The following is an 18,227-nucleotide window of genomic DNA, read 5'->3' as shown; positions in this document are numbered from 1 at the left end:
AAGTCAAAATACTACGAGAGTAAAGTCAAAATACTACGAGAATAAAGTCGAAATACTACGAGAATAAAGTCAAAATACTACGAGAATAAAGTCGAAATACTACGAGAGTAAAGTCGAAATACTACGAGAATAAAGTCGAAATACTACGAGAGTAAATACTACGAGAATAAAGTCAAAATACTACGAGAGTAAATACTACGAGAATAAAGTCGAAATACTACGAGAGTAAATACTACGAGAATAAAGTCGAAATACTACGAGAGTAAAGTCAAAATACTACGAGAATAAAGTCGAAATACTACGAGAATAAAGTCAAAATACTACGAGAATAAAGTCGAAATACTACGAGAATAAAGTCGAAATACTACGAGAGTAAATACTACGAGAATAAAGTCAAAATACTACGAGAGTAAATACTACAAGAGTAAAGTCGAAATACTACGAGAATAAAGTCGAAATACTACGAGAATAAAGTCGAAATACTACGAGAGTAAAGTCGAAATACTACGAGAGTAAAGTCGAAATACTACGAGAGTAAAGTCGAAATACTACGAGAATAAAGTCGAAATACTACGAGAGTAAAGTCGAAATACTACGAGAATAAAGTCAAAATACTACGAGAGTAAAGTCGAAATACTACGAGAGTAAAGTCGAAATACTACGAGAATAAAGTCGAAATACTACGAGAGTAAAGTCGAAATACTACGAGAATAAAGTCGAAATACTACGAGAGTAAAGTCGAAATACTACGAGAATAAAGTCGAAATACTACGAGAATAAAGTCAAAATACTACGAGAGTAAAGTCGAAATACTACGAGAATAAAGTCGAAATACTACGAGAGTAAAGTCGAAATACTACGAGAGTAAAGTCGAAATACTACGAGAATAAAGTCGAAATACTACGAGAATAAAGTCGAAATACTACGAGAGTAAAGTCGAAATACTACGAGAATAAAGTCGAAATACTACGAGAATAAAGTCGAAATACTACGAGAATAAAGTCGAAATACTACGAGAATAAAGTCAAAATACTACGAGAGTAAAGTCAAAATACTACGAGAATAAAGTCGAAATACTACGAGAATAAAGTCGAAATACTACGAGAATAAAGTCAAAATACTACGAGAGTAAAGTCAAAATACTACGAGAGTAAAGTCGAAATACTACGAGAATAAAGTCAATACTACGAGAATAAAGTCGAAATACTACGAGAGTAAAGTCGAAATACTACGAGAATAAAGTCGAAATACTACGAGAATAAAGTCGAAATACTACGAGAGTAAAGTCGAAATACTACGAGAGTAAAGTCGAAATACTACGAGAGTAAAGTCGAAATACTACGAGAGTAAAGTCGAAATACTACGAGAATAAAGTCGAAATACTACGAGAGTAAAGTCGAAATACTACGAGAATAAAGTCAAAATACTACGAGAATAAAGTCAAAATACTACGAGAGTAAAGTCGAAATACTACGAGAGTAAAGTCGAAATACTACGAGAATAAAGTCAAAATACTACGAGAATAAAGTCGAAATACTACGAGAGTAAAGTCGAAATACTACGAGAGTAAAGTCGAAATACTACGAGAATAAAGTCAAAATACTACGAGAGTAAAGTCAAAATACTACGAGAGTAAAGTCGAAATACTACGAGAGTAAAGTCGAAATACTACGAGAGTAAAGTCAAAATACTACGAGAGTAAAGTCGAAATACTACGAGAGTAAAGTCGAAATACTACGAGAGTAAAGTCGAAATACTACGAGAGTAAAGTCAAAATACTACGAGAGTAAAGTCGAAATACTACGAGAGTAAAGTCGAAATACTACGAGAGTAAAGTCGAAATACTACGAGAGTAAAGTCGAAATACTACGAGAGTAAAGTCGAAATACTACGAGAATAAAGTCGAAATACTATGAGAGTAAAGTCAAAATACTACGAGAGTAAAGTCAAAATACTACGAGAATAAAGTCAAAATACTACGAGAGTAAAGTCGAAATACTACGAGAATAAAGTCAAAATACTACGAGAGTAAAGTCAAAATACTACGAGAATAAAGTCAAAATACTACGAGAGTAAAGTCAAAATACTACGAGAATAAAGTCAAAATACTACGAGAATAAAGTCAAAATACTACGAGAGTAAAGTCGAAATACTACGAGAATAAAGTCAAAATACTAGGAGAGTAAAGTCGAAATACTACGAGAATAAAGTCAAAATACTACGAGAGTAAAGTCGAAATACTACGAGAGTAAAGTCGAAATACTACGAGAATAAAGTCGAAATACTACGAGAATAAAGTCGAAATACTACGAGAATAAAGTCGAAATACTACGAGAATAAAGTCAAAATACTACGAGAATAAAGTCAAAATACTACGAGAGTAAAGTCGAAATACTACGAGAGTAAAGTCGAAAAACTACGAGAGTAAAGTGGAAATACTACGAGAATAAAGTCAAAATATTTTAACAATGAGAATAAAGTCGAAATATCAAAATTACAAGAATAAAGTAAAAATTACAAGAATAAAGTCAAGATATTTTGAGAATAAAGTTGAAACTACGAGAATAAGGTGGAAATACTATGAGAAAAAAAAATGCAATGAAATAAAACTTAAATATTTTTTTTTTGGAAAAACAACAATTCAAAGCAGTATTAATATCACATATAAACACTCATCTGATAATAATGAAAATAAAACAGAAGTCAAAAATATGCTTAATTAAGATCATTTTAATTATATATATATAAATTCCTCTGTATTAGAAATACAACTGTTTTCTATTTCATGTAATTATTATTTCAATCTGTCATAAATCGGTAATTTACAGTATTTACACATTGTACAATAACCCGTTTCATTCGAAACAATATTAAAATAAATGTTCACAAAAGATATTTAATTCTCTTTAAACTTTAACAGCATTTCCAGGGAGTCCTTTACGACTCCAAACATTTGTAAAGCCATTTTCTTCTAATTATTTAGTGCAAATGATCTTTCACTCTTTAACAAAAGTATGATTGCAATGTTACCGAAACGCATCGGCGGCTTCCGGCGTGTTTTTGTTCCGATGCAATTATGAGAAAAACACAATCAGTGCAAAACAACTCCACAGTCTGTTTGTTCTGAGCTCAGAAATCCAGTGAGGACCAACAGAGGGTCTGCATGAACGTGAAAGGAATGGACTGTGACTCTGTGAACTATGAAAGTTATAAAACACACAACGAACCAACGATGATATTTACTGAAAATACTGAACACAACACTGAACCTCAGTTTAACTCTCAAAACCTGCTGAGAATATCATGTTTCACCCTAAATGACCATTTGTTTTCATTTTTATGACAATTAAACACATTTTCCTCAATTCTGAGTAGCTTATTAAAATGTGAAATAAATAAAAAATACAGTAGTGAAAACCGTCCTGTTTGGACAGAATTATTTTGCTTTTAATTAAACTCAGTATAAATTAAATACCATTGCATCACAGTAACAAGAATCAGGTTCAAAATGTGTTCAATTGTCAAGAAAATCTAAATGGTCTTTAAAATAGGCTTCATTTTGCTTATGAAAAATATATCAGCTTTGTTCATTTTAGGGTGGAATATGATCTTGAGAGGCTTTGATGTGAACGTAAACACGTGACTCGTCTGATATAATTTGTCTGAAGGTCTGCGTCGGTTCTGGGACGTCCGGTTACAGCTGCTATACGACTGTCCCGCTGGGAGAGTTGGCTGGGTTTTGGGACGACAACAAGCCCTAGAAGGAAAAAAGATGACAAATGAGTTATTTTGAAAGAAGTTAATACATTTATTCATCAGTAAAAGTGACATTTATAATGTTCCAAAAGATTCTAATTTCAAATAAATGCTGTTCTTTTGAACTTTCTATCATCTGTGAATCTTGAAAAATAAAATGCATCATGGTTTTCACACAAATATTAATAGCTTTAAACATTTGTAATAATCGAAAATGTTTCTTGAGGAGCAAATCAGTATATTAGAATGATTTCTAAAAAAATCATGCGATACTGAAGACGAGTAATGATGCTGAAAATTCACATTTGACCACAGAAAACCATAGAAAACATCTGTTTTAAATCACAAAACTATTTCAGATTTTTTAACTGTGTCAACTTAGTACAAAAGCATCAACACTAGCAAAAGTATAATAGCCTTTCCTTTTTTTTAATCACCTGGTTGAGTTCCAAACCTTTCAGTTCAGTGATCAGAAGTTCATTTGGCAAAAACAAAACCTGGCATCATGGCCAGAATGTTCACAGTTGAGTGCAGCGTTGCCTTAAAACTAAAACACACACTAAAAACTGATTCTTGCTCACCAATGGATCCTCTGGAGTGAATGGGTGCCGTCAGAATTGAAGGCTGATAAAAACATCACAATAATCCACACCACTCCAGTCCATCAGTTAACATCTTGAGAAGACAAAAGCTGAAACAAATCCATCATTAAGATGTTTTTGACTAAAATACAAGTCCATAATCCACAATAATGCTTCCTGATTAGCTAGCACTGTTTACAAGCCAAAACAGCTGTAAACAAATATGTGGCTGGATTTTGATGTGAGAGACAACTGGAGATGGAGCTGAAGATGTTAACTGATGGACTGGATTGGTTGAATTACTTGTGGATTATTGGGATGTTTTTATCAGCTGTTTGGACTCTCATTCTGACGGCACCCATTCACTGCAGAGGATCCATTGGTGAGAGAGTGATGGAATAACATTTATTTTGCTATTAAATGTCATCTTTTCATATCAGTAGTGATCCAAGATTAGGATGAGTTTGTTTGTTCATCAGATTTGTAGAAATGTGTCATTCCATCACTGTCTCGCCAATGGATCCTCTGGAGTGAATGGGTGCCGTCAGAATGAGAGTCCAAACAGCTGATAAAACAATAACAGTAATCCACACGTAATCCGCTGAATCAAATCCATCAAGACATTTTTAATTAAAATACGAGTCTATAATCCATAATAACGCTTCCTCCAGTGAAAAAGTCCATCTCCTGTTGTTTCTCACATCAAAACCTAGCCACAAGTTTTTTTAAGAGCTTTTCTGGCTTGTAAACGGTGCTTGATCTGTGCAGATTTCACTGGATTACAGACTTGTATTTGAGTTAAAAACAAAATAAAATAAAAATACGGCCTAAAATAAAATGCAGAGGGGAGCGTCGGCGGTTGTTAAAGAGAAAACCGATTTTCATTCAAACAAATCAGCGTAAAACTACACATTCGAGTTAATCAATAAAATTGATTTATCGCCCAGCCCTAATCTTAACGCTGGATTTGTTTCAGCTTTTGGCTTCTCAAGATGTTAACTGATGGACTGGAGTGGTGTGGATTATTGTGATGTTTTTATCAGCTGTTTGGACTCTCATTCTGACGGCACCCATTCACTGCAGAGGTGAGCAAGTGATGGAACGACACATTTCTACAAATCTGAGGAATGAACAAACTCTTCCTAATCTTGGATGGGGTCCAAAATGATTCCAACAAAAATAGAAATTTGCCCATTTTTTACTCACCCTCAAGCCATCCTAAGTGTATATGATTTCCTTCTTCGAGACAAATCCAATCAGAGTTTATATATATATATAGGAAGTTTGCTGCCGTAACATGGCCGAAGCAGGCACAGTAATATCACGCAGCACAATGTGACCAACAGCATGAACAGGGAACGTTCCTCGTTGGAAGTTATCTAGCTGGGAACTAATTTCAGGCGCTGCGTGATATTACTGCGCCTGCTTCGGCCATATTACGGCAGCAAACTTCCTCGACTATTACACCGGAATGGAAGTGTAGTTCCTAAACGTATCAGCCTAGAAAATCGCATCTTTACATTTTCCGCCGATCTTAGTAAACGATATAACTGCAGAAGAGTCAAGTTTTAAATAGGACAAATATGGAAACTCGTTGGTCATTTTTGAACGTGATGCTATTGGTCTCACAGGATTCAATGATCTATGCTAAGCTATGCTAAAAGTGATATCGCCAGAACAGGAGAACGGCTGAATGGATTTCCAAACGGTAAAAATCAACTTATTAACTCTGGGGGAGTTGGAGAATGAGCCTATTTCCAAAAAAAGTGCAGTGTTCCTTTAAGGTAATCGATGCGTTAAGAAAAATATCCATATTTAAAACATAATAATCACCTTTCTCCAGTTAGATTAAAGTAGACGTTTACGTTTTAAGTAAGGGATAATGTACAGGCAGCCGGTAGTTATCGCAGAAATAAGCCCTGACAGGGTCTTGTATCACACTGAAGGGGCTTATTTCTGCGATAACTACCGGCTGCCTGTACATTATCCCGCTTATTATACGGCTACTTGCCACATAAGGAAAAAAACTGGACATGGATATGAATTTGAAACCTATTATTGGCATATTTGTTTTAAATTAACATTTTTATCCTTCCGCGAAACGATATAGTACCACGTGACTAACATTCAAACTATGTACGTTAGTAAGACAATTTAAATAGATTAATGTCGAAATTTTCCATTGTTAATTGTGGTTGTCCAGTGTTTGTCACAAGATGGCGCCAAACGGTAATCTTTGTTGGCATTAGGGGTGTAACAGTTCACGGGGATGTATTGAACCGTTTCGGTACGGCCTGTTCGGTTCGGTCCACTTGCGTACCGTTTCGGTATTTTTTTTTCATTAAATAATGTAAATGTATTATTAGCGCGATATTAGGTGCAGCGGAACAATGTTCCTAGGCGAGTTTCCGCACGGACGCTATTGAGTGACGAACAGTAACACGCACGGTTTTCTATACTCTTTGGTTAAGGTGCGTTCCGTTCGACAGGGTCCCTACGCAGTGTTCACTGCTCCCTACTCCCTTAACACGGTATATCCGTTGAAGTGGACTTCGCTGACAATAATCGCTGATTTGGAATGCCCTGGAACGTCATCAAAGCAAATTAACGGCAGGGTTACGCAGATTATGATTTAACATAAATAAATATTGTAATTTATTTTACTTTCAAATTTAAATACATATAAAATACATATAAACGTATGTATCTAAAAAAAATATAGTCCAAATGTATATGTTTAGACCGTTAACACATATTTCACGCACTTTTTTCCCCCACACACAACCTATATTTAACTATCCCGTGATAACATTAAATAAAACAAGAAAGAGATTCACCTCGCCAGTTTTACTTTCATTCATAAAATACAATATGCAAATGTAACATGAATCGCCATAACCATTCATAAACACTCTAATTTGTATAATAATAACAACATTTATTGCAACCGCTTCATTTCAGTCTTAAAAAAAAATATATGTAAAATATCACCCAAATGTGTCGCTTTTATTTATTTTATGCAAGAATTCTATTATGTATTGGCAGCTTTTCAAAATAAAGATTTTGTAAGTTCTTATTTTTTTGTACCGAAAATGAACTGAACCGAGCTCTCCAAGACACTGTACCGAACCGAATACAATTTTAGCGTACCGTTACACCCCTAGTTGGCATGGAGGGATTTTAAACATACAAGTAGTACCGGCTATGCGTTATTACTTTGGAGCAGTGATTATTTGAAAAGAACGAACCTGCAAATGTCTCAACTGACCAATCAGAATCAAGCATTCCAAAGAGCCGTGTAATAAATGTGGATATATGGATACAAAAATGCATCAACTGGATGAACTTTATTGGACTTGTTTTGACCTGTTGAACAGAAACGCCTGCCTTTTGCCATGATAAAGCTTGGAAGAGCCAGGATATTTTTTTATATACTCCCAATTGGATTCGTCTGAACGAAGGAAGTCATATACACCTGGGATGGCTTGAGGGTGAGTAAATAATGGGCTAATTTTCATTTTTGGGTGAAGTAACCCTTTAAAAATACCACACATCTAGGAGTCGCTACTCGCCACTTTTCCAGGTCGTGCCCAGGTGCAAACGAAACCCTCCTGGCAGGCCGTGACCAGACAGTCCTGGAGAAAGATCAACACGGTGAGTCTCTCGTGGGCGATTTTCTTACAAACCAGCGGCTCCAGCAAGGGTATCTCCTCCATGCGCGGACACGAGCTCGTTCCCATCATCTTAGCGGCGTCCGCTTTGGCCGTCCGTGTGCCGATGAGCTGGTTGAGCTTGTCGCTGCTCTTGTTGCTGATGTAGCTGATGCTATGATTGCGTTTGTGGTCCTTCTCCTGATGCCGCTCCTTCCTCGTTTCGTGCAAAGCTAACGTCGCGAATTTGCTGACGCCGGTCGCGATCAAAGCGCCGTCCGCGATGCCGGGTTTGTGGCTGTTTGGGCTGTTCCCTGACGAGTGCGGCAAACTATTCGACCGCGGTAAAGGAGAGTTCGACGGAGTCGCGCCGTTGTTTCCGTTAGCGCTGGTTTCCCCGCTCATGGCGTTCGTATGAGTCCTCGTCCTGGATAACGGAAACAGGACGTCTTCTGTGAGGTCCCATAGGCATAACTGAGTGTCTTGACCGACCGAGCCAAATCTGTAGGTCACGCTAACGCCGCGTCCGTCCGTAGAGTTTCGTTTGGACAGTCTAGACTGCGAGCTATTCGCTCGTTCACGGCTTCCGTTGAATTGCACTTGGTCTTGAAAGTCTTCGTCGCTTCCGCTAAACTCCGCCGGCGCTTCGTTGTCTTGAACGCTGGTGATGCACTGATCAAACGCAACCACGCTCACCCACGACTTGTGCCCTCGTCCTCGGGCGACGACCCTCGAGTCGGAAAACGACCACACCGTCACTAAGTCGTCTTCTCCGCCGGTCACGACGTAGCGTCCGTCTGGGCTCCAGCAAACGCACAGGAGTCCGCCGAAATAGCTCTTCATGGTGCCGTGCAGCTCTGCCGAGTCGAAGCAGAAGACCCGCAGGAAGCCGTCCTGTCCGGCGCAGGCGAGGAACTTCCCGTCGGGAGAGAAAGCGAACTCGTTGACCGCGCCCTCGCCCACCGTCCAGCGGAGGAGAGGGTTGCGAGCCGATTTGCTCTTGCAGGTGTGAACGACGTAGCTCTCGCCCTGCTTTAGGAGCTGGTAATGCGGCGGAGTCGTTCCGCAGGTGTGCTCCACGTTGTACAGGTACAAGCAACCGCTGGCGTGAGACACCAGGAATAAGTGCTCTGAACCAGGGACCCACTTTAAACAAGTCACCGGAGACTTGTCAATTAGTCTCTGTTGGAACAGAAACATAAAAAGAGAGATGGAATTACAAATGATGCAAAAAATTGTTGCAAAAACTGCTAAAATAGGTTTATCCCTCTGAGTCAAACTTGGCTCCTTCGCGTTCAAAAGTGACTGAAGCCTTAAAAAGTAACTTTTTTTTTTATTCAGGAAAATCAATGAAATACTTATTAATTTTATTTTATTTTTTATGGTCATAATTTTTTTTTTTTATGCAAAATAGAATTTATTAATAATTTTTAATTTATTTAAAATTTTAAAAGTTTTTTTTTAATAGTAAGACAATACAATTCAGCAAAATAAAATAAATGTTGAGATAAATATTTAAATAATCTATACAACCTATTCAAAAAATAGATAAATAATTTAAAAAAATCTTAAAGGTCCTAACATTTTATTTTTCTAATATAAAATATAATTGATTGATTTATTTATTTATTCCAATCATTTATTCATTCAATTTTAAATTAAATTGTTGTTGAAAAAATATAGTACAAATTTACTATTTTTTATAAATTTAAATTTTAACTTATTTATTTTATTTTTTCTTCATTTAACAATTTATTTCTCGAAAAAAAAAAAATATTAGATTACATTACACACACACTATTTTTTAATTTATGCAAAGACAATACAATTAGTTTTATTACTGTTATGCATAGCTCAGATCACTGACTTCACAAAATAATTAAATGTGTATTTGCAAAAGATGATAAAAAATATTATTTTATTTTTTTCAAGTTATTAAAAAACAATTACATTTTTCATATGTAATATGTAATATTTAATTCAGAAACCTGAAGATCTGATCTTGTCCAGATCACCGACTTAACAACTGGGTTAAATCTGTTCAGGTTAAATCACAAACAAAGAAATTGCTAGAATGGAGTTCAGGACTCACATCTTCATTAAACAGTTTGCTGGTTTCCTTTTTGATGGGGTCAATGAGCTGTACTTGCCCTGCAGAAAAGCCCACCAGCAGCGAGACGCTCTCCGCCGTAGCCGTCAGCGCATTGGAGTCGTGACACGTGGGAAGCGTTCCCTTATATATCCGCTTGTCTACGGGTTTGCTCAAATCAGCAGCCTGGTCAAATCAGAAATAAGCAATTAAACATCATATGCATGACCTTAGGTTAAGAAAAGCAATTAAATATCTGAGTTTCACTGTAAATGCACATAGTATATTCTGAATAAATGATGCAATAAACACAAATTACTGAATTACATCACCCAGGACACCTTGCAACATAATGCAACAGGTTATCCAACCAAAACCTAATGCATTTGCCAAAATCTGCCTAAAATAACAGAGTGCATTGGCTATTTTGGATGCATTTAGGTTGCATTTAAATACATTATTTGCAAATGATGCTGTAAACATAAATGACTGAATTATATCACTTATGACTCCTTGCAACATAATGCAACAGGTTACATGCCCTAAACCTCCTGCATATGCAAAAATCTGTCTAAAATAACAAAGTGCATTGGATATTGTGGATACACAACTCAAAAGTTTACATTCAACAGCCTTTTAAAGATAACGCAACAAGTAAAAATGCATGCATATCTATGGATGTGTGCAAAAATCAGTGAATGTCCACTATATTCTAGGATACATTAGCATATAAACTGAAATTTAAGCTGGATTTAAATAACATTACAACATAATGCAAATGTTACCCGCCCCCCTCCCCTAACCATTACACATAAACCTCAATGCATAGTATATTTTACATACATTATTTGCAAATGATGCTGTAAACTTAAGTTATGCAACAGGTTACATACCCCCAAACTTCATGCATATGTCCAAATCTGCCTAAAATAACAGACTGCATTTGATATTTTGGATGCACAACTCAAAAGTTTACATCCAACAGCCTTTTCAAGATAATGCAACAGGTAACCCTCCCCAAAACTCATGCATAGCAATGGGTCAGTAACTGCTCATTATATTCTAGAATGCATTAGCATACAAACTTAACTTTAAGCTGAATTTACATAAAGTTACCACATAATGCAAACATTACCCACCAAAACCTTATTCATAAACCCTAATGCACAGTATATTTTAGGTTGCATTTAAATAAATTATTTGCAAATGATGCTATAAACATAAATTGTACAACAGGTTACATACCCCAAACCTCATGCATATGCCCAAATCTGCCTAAAATAATACAGTGCATTGGATATTTTGGATGCACAACTCAAAAGTTTACATTCAACAGCCTTTTCAAGATAATGCAACAGGTAATGCACACAAAAACTCATGCATAACTATGTATCTGTGCAAAAATCAGTGACTGTACATTATATTCTAGGTTGCATTAGCATAAACTGAACTTTAAGATACATTTACATAAAGTTACAACATAATGCAAACATTACCCACCTAAGCCTTATTCATAAACCTTAATGCACAGTATATTTTAGGTTGCATTTACAAACATTATTTGCAAATGATGCCGTAAAGATAAGTTATGCAACAGGTTCCATACCCCAAAAACCATGCAAATGCCAAAATCTGTGCATAGGATATTTTGGATGCACAACTCAAAAGTTTACTTAACTTTAAGCTGAATTTACCACATAATGCTAAAATTTCCGACCTAAACCTGACGCATAAACCCTAATGCACAGTATATTTTAGGTTGCATTTAAATAAATTATTTACAAATGATGCAGTAAACATAAATTATTAAATTACGTAACTCAGGACCCTTTGCAACATAATGCAACAGGTTACCCACCCAAAACCTCATGCATAACTCCTCAAACAGCATACAAACTAAGTTCTGGATTGCAACTGTATTGCAAACTGTATTTACACTATTTTATAACATTATGCAACAGGTTTCGCAGTTTAACCGCGTGCATAACTCTCGCTTTTAACGCAATCAGTAATTGCACAGTGTGTTTTCGGTTGCATTAACATAGCAACTTGAGTTGTAAACATTATTTACAAACATTAGACAGTCGAAAGCTCTTGTTGGCCAATGCACACTGATTATTGCAAATGCATGTGTCGGATTTATTACTATAAACTTATTTAAAGCTGATGAAAGAGTCCCAGCAGCTGTCATGCCGTTACCTTCCTGACGCCTTTATAAATGTAAAAGTAAAGCTCCCGGCCCACATTGAAACAGATTCTCTCGCCGTTACCGGACTGGTCGTTCACGTTGACGAACGAGACTTTCACCGGGTTCGAGCCCTGTGAATTGAACGGCACCCGGTTCGGCCGGCTGTACTCGGAGTTCGGCAGGAGTTTGTAGACGCCCTCCCGTGTGGTGAATTGAGTTTTAATTTCGTTCGCCTCCTTCCCACCTCCCTCCGCCGCCATCTTCGACATTAGTATTCATTCCGCTTGGCGCACGAGCATGCGCGCGGCCCTCCTCCTCCTCTGCGAGAGCGTGCGAGACGGACAGCGCTGCGCGTTCACGCAGGACAGGTGAGGGGTAAGGTCGTGGTATATATTTATTTACAAATACATTCTTGAAAATATGTTTTAAAAAAATTGATACATTTTTTAAAGCATTTAAAAAATATATGTGCCCAGATTAATTTATTTTACATGTAGAAAACACACCTAATTTTTAAAAAATATATTAACGTAAATATATTTTCTACAAATTTATTTATTTACAAATATATTTTTAAAAATGTATTTTAAAAACATAAATACATTTTTAAAAGCATTTAAAACATATATTTGGCTAGATTTATTTATTTATGTTGCATGTAGAAAACGCAGATAAAATATGTTTTAAAAATATATTAACGTCAAAATATTTTCTACTAATGTATTTATTTGTAAATATATTTTTAAAAATATATTTTAAAAACATAAAAACATTTTTAAAAGCATTTTATGTATATATATTAACGTAAATATATTTTGAAGATGCATTGAAAATATATGAAAATATATTTTAAAAACATAAAAATAAATTTTTAAAAGCATTTGAAACATGTATTTGGCCAGATTGATTGATTTGTTTTCCATCTAAAATATGTTTCAAAATATGTTAACGTAAATATATTTTCTAATGTATTTGTTTACAAATATATTCTGGAAAATATGTTTTAAAAACATTGATACATTTTTTTAAGCATTTAAACATATATTTGGCCAGATTTATTTATTTATTTATTTTCCATGTAGAAAATGCAGCTAAAATATGTTAGATATTTTCTACAAATGTATTTATGTACAAATATATTTAGATAAAAATATTTTAAAACATAAATAAATTTTAAAAGCTTTTGAAACATATATTTGGCCAGATTTATTTATTTTATTATTTTATTCAAAGGCAGCTAAAATATGTTTTCAAAATATATTAGCATAAATATATTTTGTACAAATGGATTTATTTACAAATATAAATATTTGTAAAAATATATTTAAAAACATAAATAACTTTTAAAGATTTTAAATATATATTTGGTCAGATTTATTTATTTATTTATTTATTGCTACAGTTACTTCATACTATCGATATTGATGCACATTCAATATTGTTAACATTTTTAACACATAAAAACAAAAATAACCCGATTATATAATCCCTTGATCGTCACTTCTGGTCAAAATAAATCGATGGAAAATGCCAGATTTTTCCACTTCTGTGTCGATGTGATATTTTCACAGGTATATGGGTTTCACTCATATTATTATTATTATTATTATTATTTTTTAATGCTTGAACAGACAGAACAAGAAGAACATAGCCAAGGGATCACATACAAATCCATAAGATTTTGTAAAGTATAATAAATAAAAGTTAAGCAGCTTTTTACGTTGAACGTCACGCAACGTAATTAATATTCATGACGCACAACGCGCTATCTGCGTCCGTTAAGCCGCTGAGGGAAAGTGAAGAGAGAAGACGCAAACTAATCTTATTCGACAAAAATACCAACTTTTGAGGCCTTATTATAAAACTTTTAAAGTGTGTACATCCATACACGTTATATTTCAGGCATAATTTAAATAAGAGGATAAAAGTAACAAATAATGTGATTGTATAGTATCTCGTCGGCCACTTCTAAACAGATTAGATGGCCACCAGCTGCTGCAAGAAGTGTCTATGCTTATTTTAAGACTGAAATATCAGTATGAACCTCAGATATAAGACAGGATGGAGACTCTGGTGAGTGTTCTTCTGGAAAAGCCTGTGAAACACACACTGTAAGCTTGTTTTATGTAAAAGAAAGTGCTGGAAGGCAGTGCAGTGCCTCCTCTGGTCAGAAAACAACTGCAGCTAGAAAACCTCGAGTGTTCCAGACTAAAATCAGCACATCTAGAAACTACTAGAACCAAAAGTCACTTGACAGTATGTGAATGTCACGACTCATGCATAAGATCATATAAGATCATCTCAGCGTTTTCTCAAAACCACCTCAAGTTCCTAATTTTACTTAAAAGGATAGTTCATCCAAACATGAAATTCTGTCATCATTTTCTCACCCTCAGGATGTTCCAAACCTGTTTTTGCATAAATGTTTAGCTTGAAAATTGTATTAAAAATCAATTACGCTTGCTTTTTTATTTTGCTATCTAATGCAATGACAAATAATAATAATAATAGTAATAAAAGTAATCGTTTCTTTAAAAAAAAAAAAAAACTTACTGACCCCAAACTTTTGCTGAAAAAATCAGCTTTGATCACAGAAATAAATTAGGTTTTAAATATATATTAAAATAGAATATTTATTTTATTTTATATTGCAATAATATTTCACAATATTACATTTTCTCTGTATTTTTGAGCATTTTTTCAAGTATGTATATATTGAAAAAAAAAAAAAAATATATATATATATATATATATATATATATATATTAAAATAGAAACCATTATTTTATATTGTAATAACAGTATTATTGTTTTATCATTATCATTTTGCAGTATTATTGTTTTTTTTTCCTGTATTCTTGATCAAATAAATGCAGTCTTGCTAAGCGTAAGAGACTTCTTTAAAAAACATAACATAAAACAAAAAAATATGTGTTTGTATTGTATGTAAACACTTGTAAATAATTTGCATTATATGTAAATATAAATATTTTGCATATAAATCTAATATATTTTCCTTAATATATACATGCATGTGTGTTTATTAATATCTACATAATAAATATACACAGTACACACACATATAGTACATAAACATAAACTAGTCCTTTTGCAGCCCTAACCCAAAGTTTATACAGCCTTTCCAAAACACATCTGTGTTGAAATTCTGAAAATAGTGTCTCAGTCTCATTTTTTTTCTATGACAATAATGACCTCCTGTCACTCACTACAGCAGCTGGTCACAGTAAACAAAGACGACTTTTGGCCAGATTTAAACTGTTAAATGTGAAAAAATTAGGCATTAAAATCATGAAACTCAGTGAAGCTGCTTTAAAACAATGTCTATTGTGAAAAGTGCTGTATAAACAAATCAACAAACTTCCTTTAAGTACTTTAAAACTTTGAATACTATATAAATATGAAGGAATTATTTTATTTATTATTCAGTATTTTCTTTATACAGGTGTTTAACTTGTATTTTGATAGCAATGCGTTACTTTACTATGTGTGTGTATTTATATATACATAATAAATATACACAATACACACACGCATAGCGTGTAAACATTTATCGCGGTTAATCATGATTAATAATTTTTCAGACCAAATATAAATAAAAGCATCCAAAAAAGTTTGTATTTTGTGCCTGTGCAGCAATTTTAGAGCATTTCAGGTCAAACTGACCCATAACAGGGAGGAACTATTTTTTTAAATTTTTATGAGGAGTTCATATTTTTTTTCATATTATGTATTTTTTTCATTTTGAAGCATTTTTTTTTTTTTTAATTTTCATGTTGGTAACAAAAAAGTTGCTGGTAGCCATTAAAATCCATAGTATTTTTTCCATACTATGGAAGTCAATGGCTGCCGTCAGCTGTTCGGTTACCAACATTCTTCAAAATATCTTCTTTTGTGCTCAGCAGAAGAAAGAAACTCATACAGGTTTGGAACTGATGACAGAATCGTTTTGCAGCCCTAATATTAATAAAAACATCCAAAAAGTTTGTATTTTGTGTCTGTGCAGCAATTTTAGAACATTTCAGGTCAAACTGACCCATAACAGGAACTATTTTGTATTTTTATGAGTTCATTTTTTTTTTTTTTTTTTCAAATTTTGTATTTTTTCTTTTTTAAGCATTTTTTACATTCATTTTTTCATGTTGGTAACCAAAAAGTTGGTGGTAGCCATTGAAATCCATTGTATTTATTCTATACTATGGAAGTCAATGGCTGCCGTCAGCTGTTCGGTTACCAACATTCTTCAAAATATCTTCTTTTGTGCTCAACAGAAGAAAGAAACTCATACAGGTTTGGAACTGACGACAGAATCGTTTTGCAGCCCTAATATTAATAAAAACATCCAAAAAGTTTGTATTTTGTGTCTGTGCAGCAATTTTAGAACATTTCAGGTCAAACTGACCCATAACAGGGAGGAACTATTTTTAATTTTTATGAGGAGTTCATATTTTTTTTCATATTATGTATTTTTTTCATTTTGAAGCTTTTTTTTTTTTTTAATTTTCATGTTGGTAACCAATAAGTTGCTGGTAGCCATTAAAACCCATAGTATTTTTTCCATACTATGGAAGTCAATGGCTGCCGTCAGCTGTTCGGTTACCAACATTCTTCAAAATATCTTCTTTTGTGCTCAACAGAAGAAAGAAACTCATACAGGTTTGGAACTGATGACAGAATCGTTTTGCAGCCCTAATATTAATAAAAACATCCAAAAAGTTTGTATTTTGTGTCTGTGCAGCAATTTTAGAACATTTCAGGTCAAACTGACCCATAACAGGAACTATTTTGTATTTTTATGAGTTCATATTTTTTTTCAAATTTTGTATTTTTTCTTTTTTAAGCATTTTTTACATTCATTTTTTTCATGTTGGAAACCAAAAAGTTGCTGGTAGCCATTAAAATCCATAGTATTTTTTCCATACTATGGAAGTCAATGGCTGCCGTCAGCTGTTCGGTTACCAACATTCTTCAAAATATCTTCTTTTGTGCTCAACAGAAGAAAGAAACTCATACAGGTTTGGAACTGATGACAGAATCGTTTTGCAGCCCTAATATTAATAAAAACATCCAAAAAGTTTGTATTTTGTGTCTGTGCAGCAATTTTAGAACATTTCAGGTCAAACTGACCCATAACAGGAACTATTTTGTATTTTTATGAGTTCATATTTTTTTTCAAATTTTGTATTTTTTCTTTTTTAAGCATTTTTTACATTCATTTTTTTCATGTTGGAAACCAAAAAGTTGCTGGTAGCCATTAAAATCCATAGTATTTTTTCCATACTATGGAAGTCAATGGCTGCCGTCAGCTGTTCGGTTACCAACATTCTTCAAAATATCTTCTTTTGTGCTCAACAGAAGAAAGAAACTCATACAGGTTTGGAACTGATGACAGAATCGTTTTGCAGCCCTAATATTAATAAAAACATCCAAAAAGTTTGTATTTTGTGTCTGTGCAGCAATTTTAGAACATTTCAGGTCAAACTGACCCATAACAGGAACTATTTTGTATTTTTATAAGTTCATATTTTTTTCAAAAAAAATTTTTTTTTTTCTTTTTTAAGCATTTTTTACATTCATTTTTTTCATGTTGGTAACCAAAAAGTTGGTGATTAACCGCGATAAATGCCATTGACTTCCATAGTATGGAATAAATACAATGGATTTCAATGGCTACCACTTCTCAACAGAAGAAAGAAACTCATGCAGGTTTGGAACTGATGACAGAATTTCATTTTTGGGTTAGGGTTGGAGTTATTTTTTGGCAAATTGCATGGAAACCAATAGAGGTCATTGACCGGAATCACAGCTGGGCCATCATTTCAACACAACAGGAGGTCAAGCAAGGCCTGCAAGTTCAATAGAATCCATCAGGATGAGAACCTCAATCTCACAGGTGGTTTGTGTCTTTATTGTGAATTTCGGCACCTTACTTTAAACCCCTGTTA

General features: G+C 34.1%; 1 protein-coding gene across 1 annotated transcript; it reads right to left on the bottom strand.

Moving 5' to 3' along the window:
• Positions 1–2,719: 2,719 nt before the first annotated feature.
• Positions 2,720–12,533, bottom strand: LOC141315361 (WD repeat-containing protein 20-like). The gene is made up of 4 exons (XM_073832694.1): positions 12,276–12,533; positions 10,080–10,262; positions 7,910–9,169; positions 2,720–3,757 (listed from the first exon to the last, which is right to left on the bottom strand). The coding sequence occupies exons 1-4, from the start codon at positions 12,531–12,533 to the stop codon at positions 3,704–3,706; spliced, it is 1,755 nt and encodes a 584-aa protein (XP_073688795.1). The 3' UTR covers positions 2,720–3,703.
• Positions 12,534–18,227: the final 5,694 nt, after the last annotated feature.

The sequence above is a fragment of the Garra rufa genome, unplaced genomic scaffold, assembly GCF_049309525.1.
Source record: "Garra rufa unplaced genomic scaffold, GarRuf1.0 hap1_unplaced_024, whole genome shotgun sequence".
NCBI classification, from domain to species: domain Eukaryota; kingdom Metazoa; phylum Chordata; class Actinopteri; order Cypriniformes; family Cyprinidae; genus Garra; species Garra rufa.
The sequence above is the reverse complement of the archived record's forward strand: the minus strand, read 5'-3'. Positions and strand labels throughout refer to the sequence as shown.

Coding starts and splice junctions, on each gene's coding strand:
- LOC141315361 (XM_073832694.1), bottom strand. CDS start 12,533: ATGTCGAAGATGGCGGCGGAGGGAGGTGGGAAGGAGGCGAACGAAATT. Junction 10,263..12,275: donor TTTATAAAGGCGTCAGGAAG/GTAACGGCATGA, acceptor TGATTTGACCAG/GCTGCTGATTTGAGCAAACC. Junction 3,758..7,909: donor GGGCACGACCTGGAAAAGTG/GCGAGTAGCGAC, acceptor TTTTCCTTCTAG/GGCTTGTTGTCGTCCCAAAA.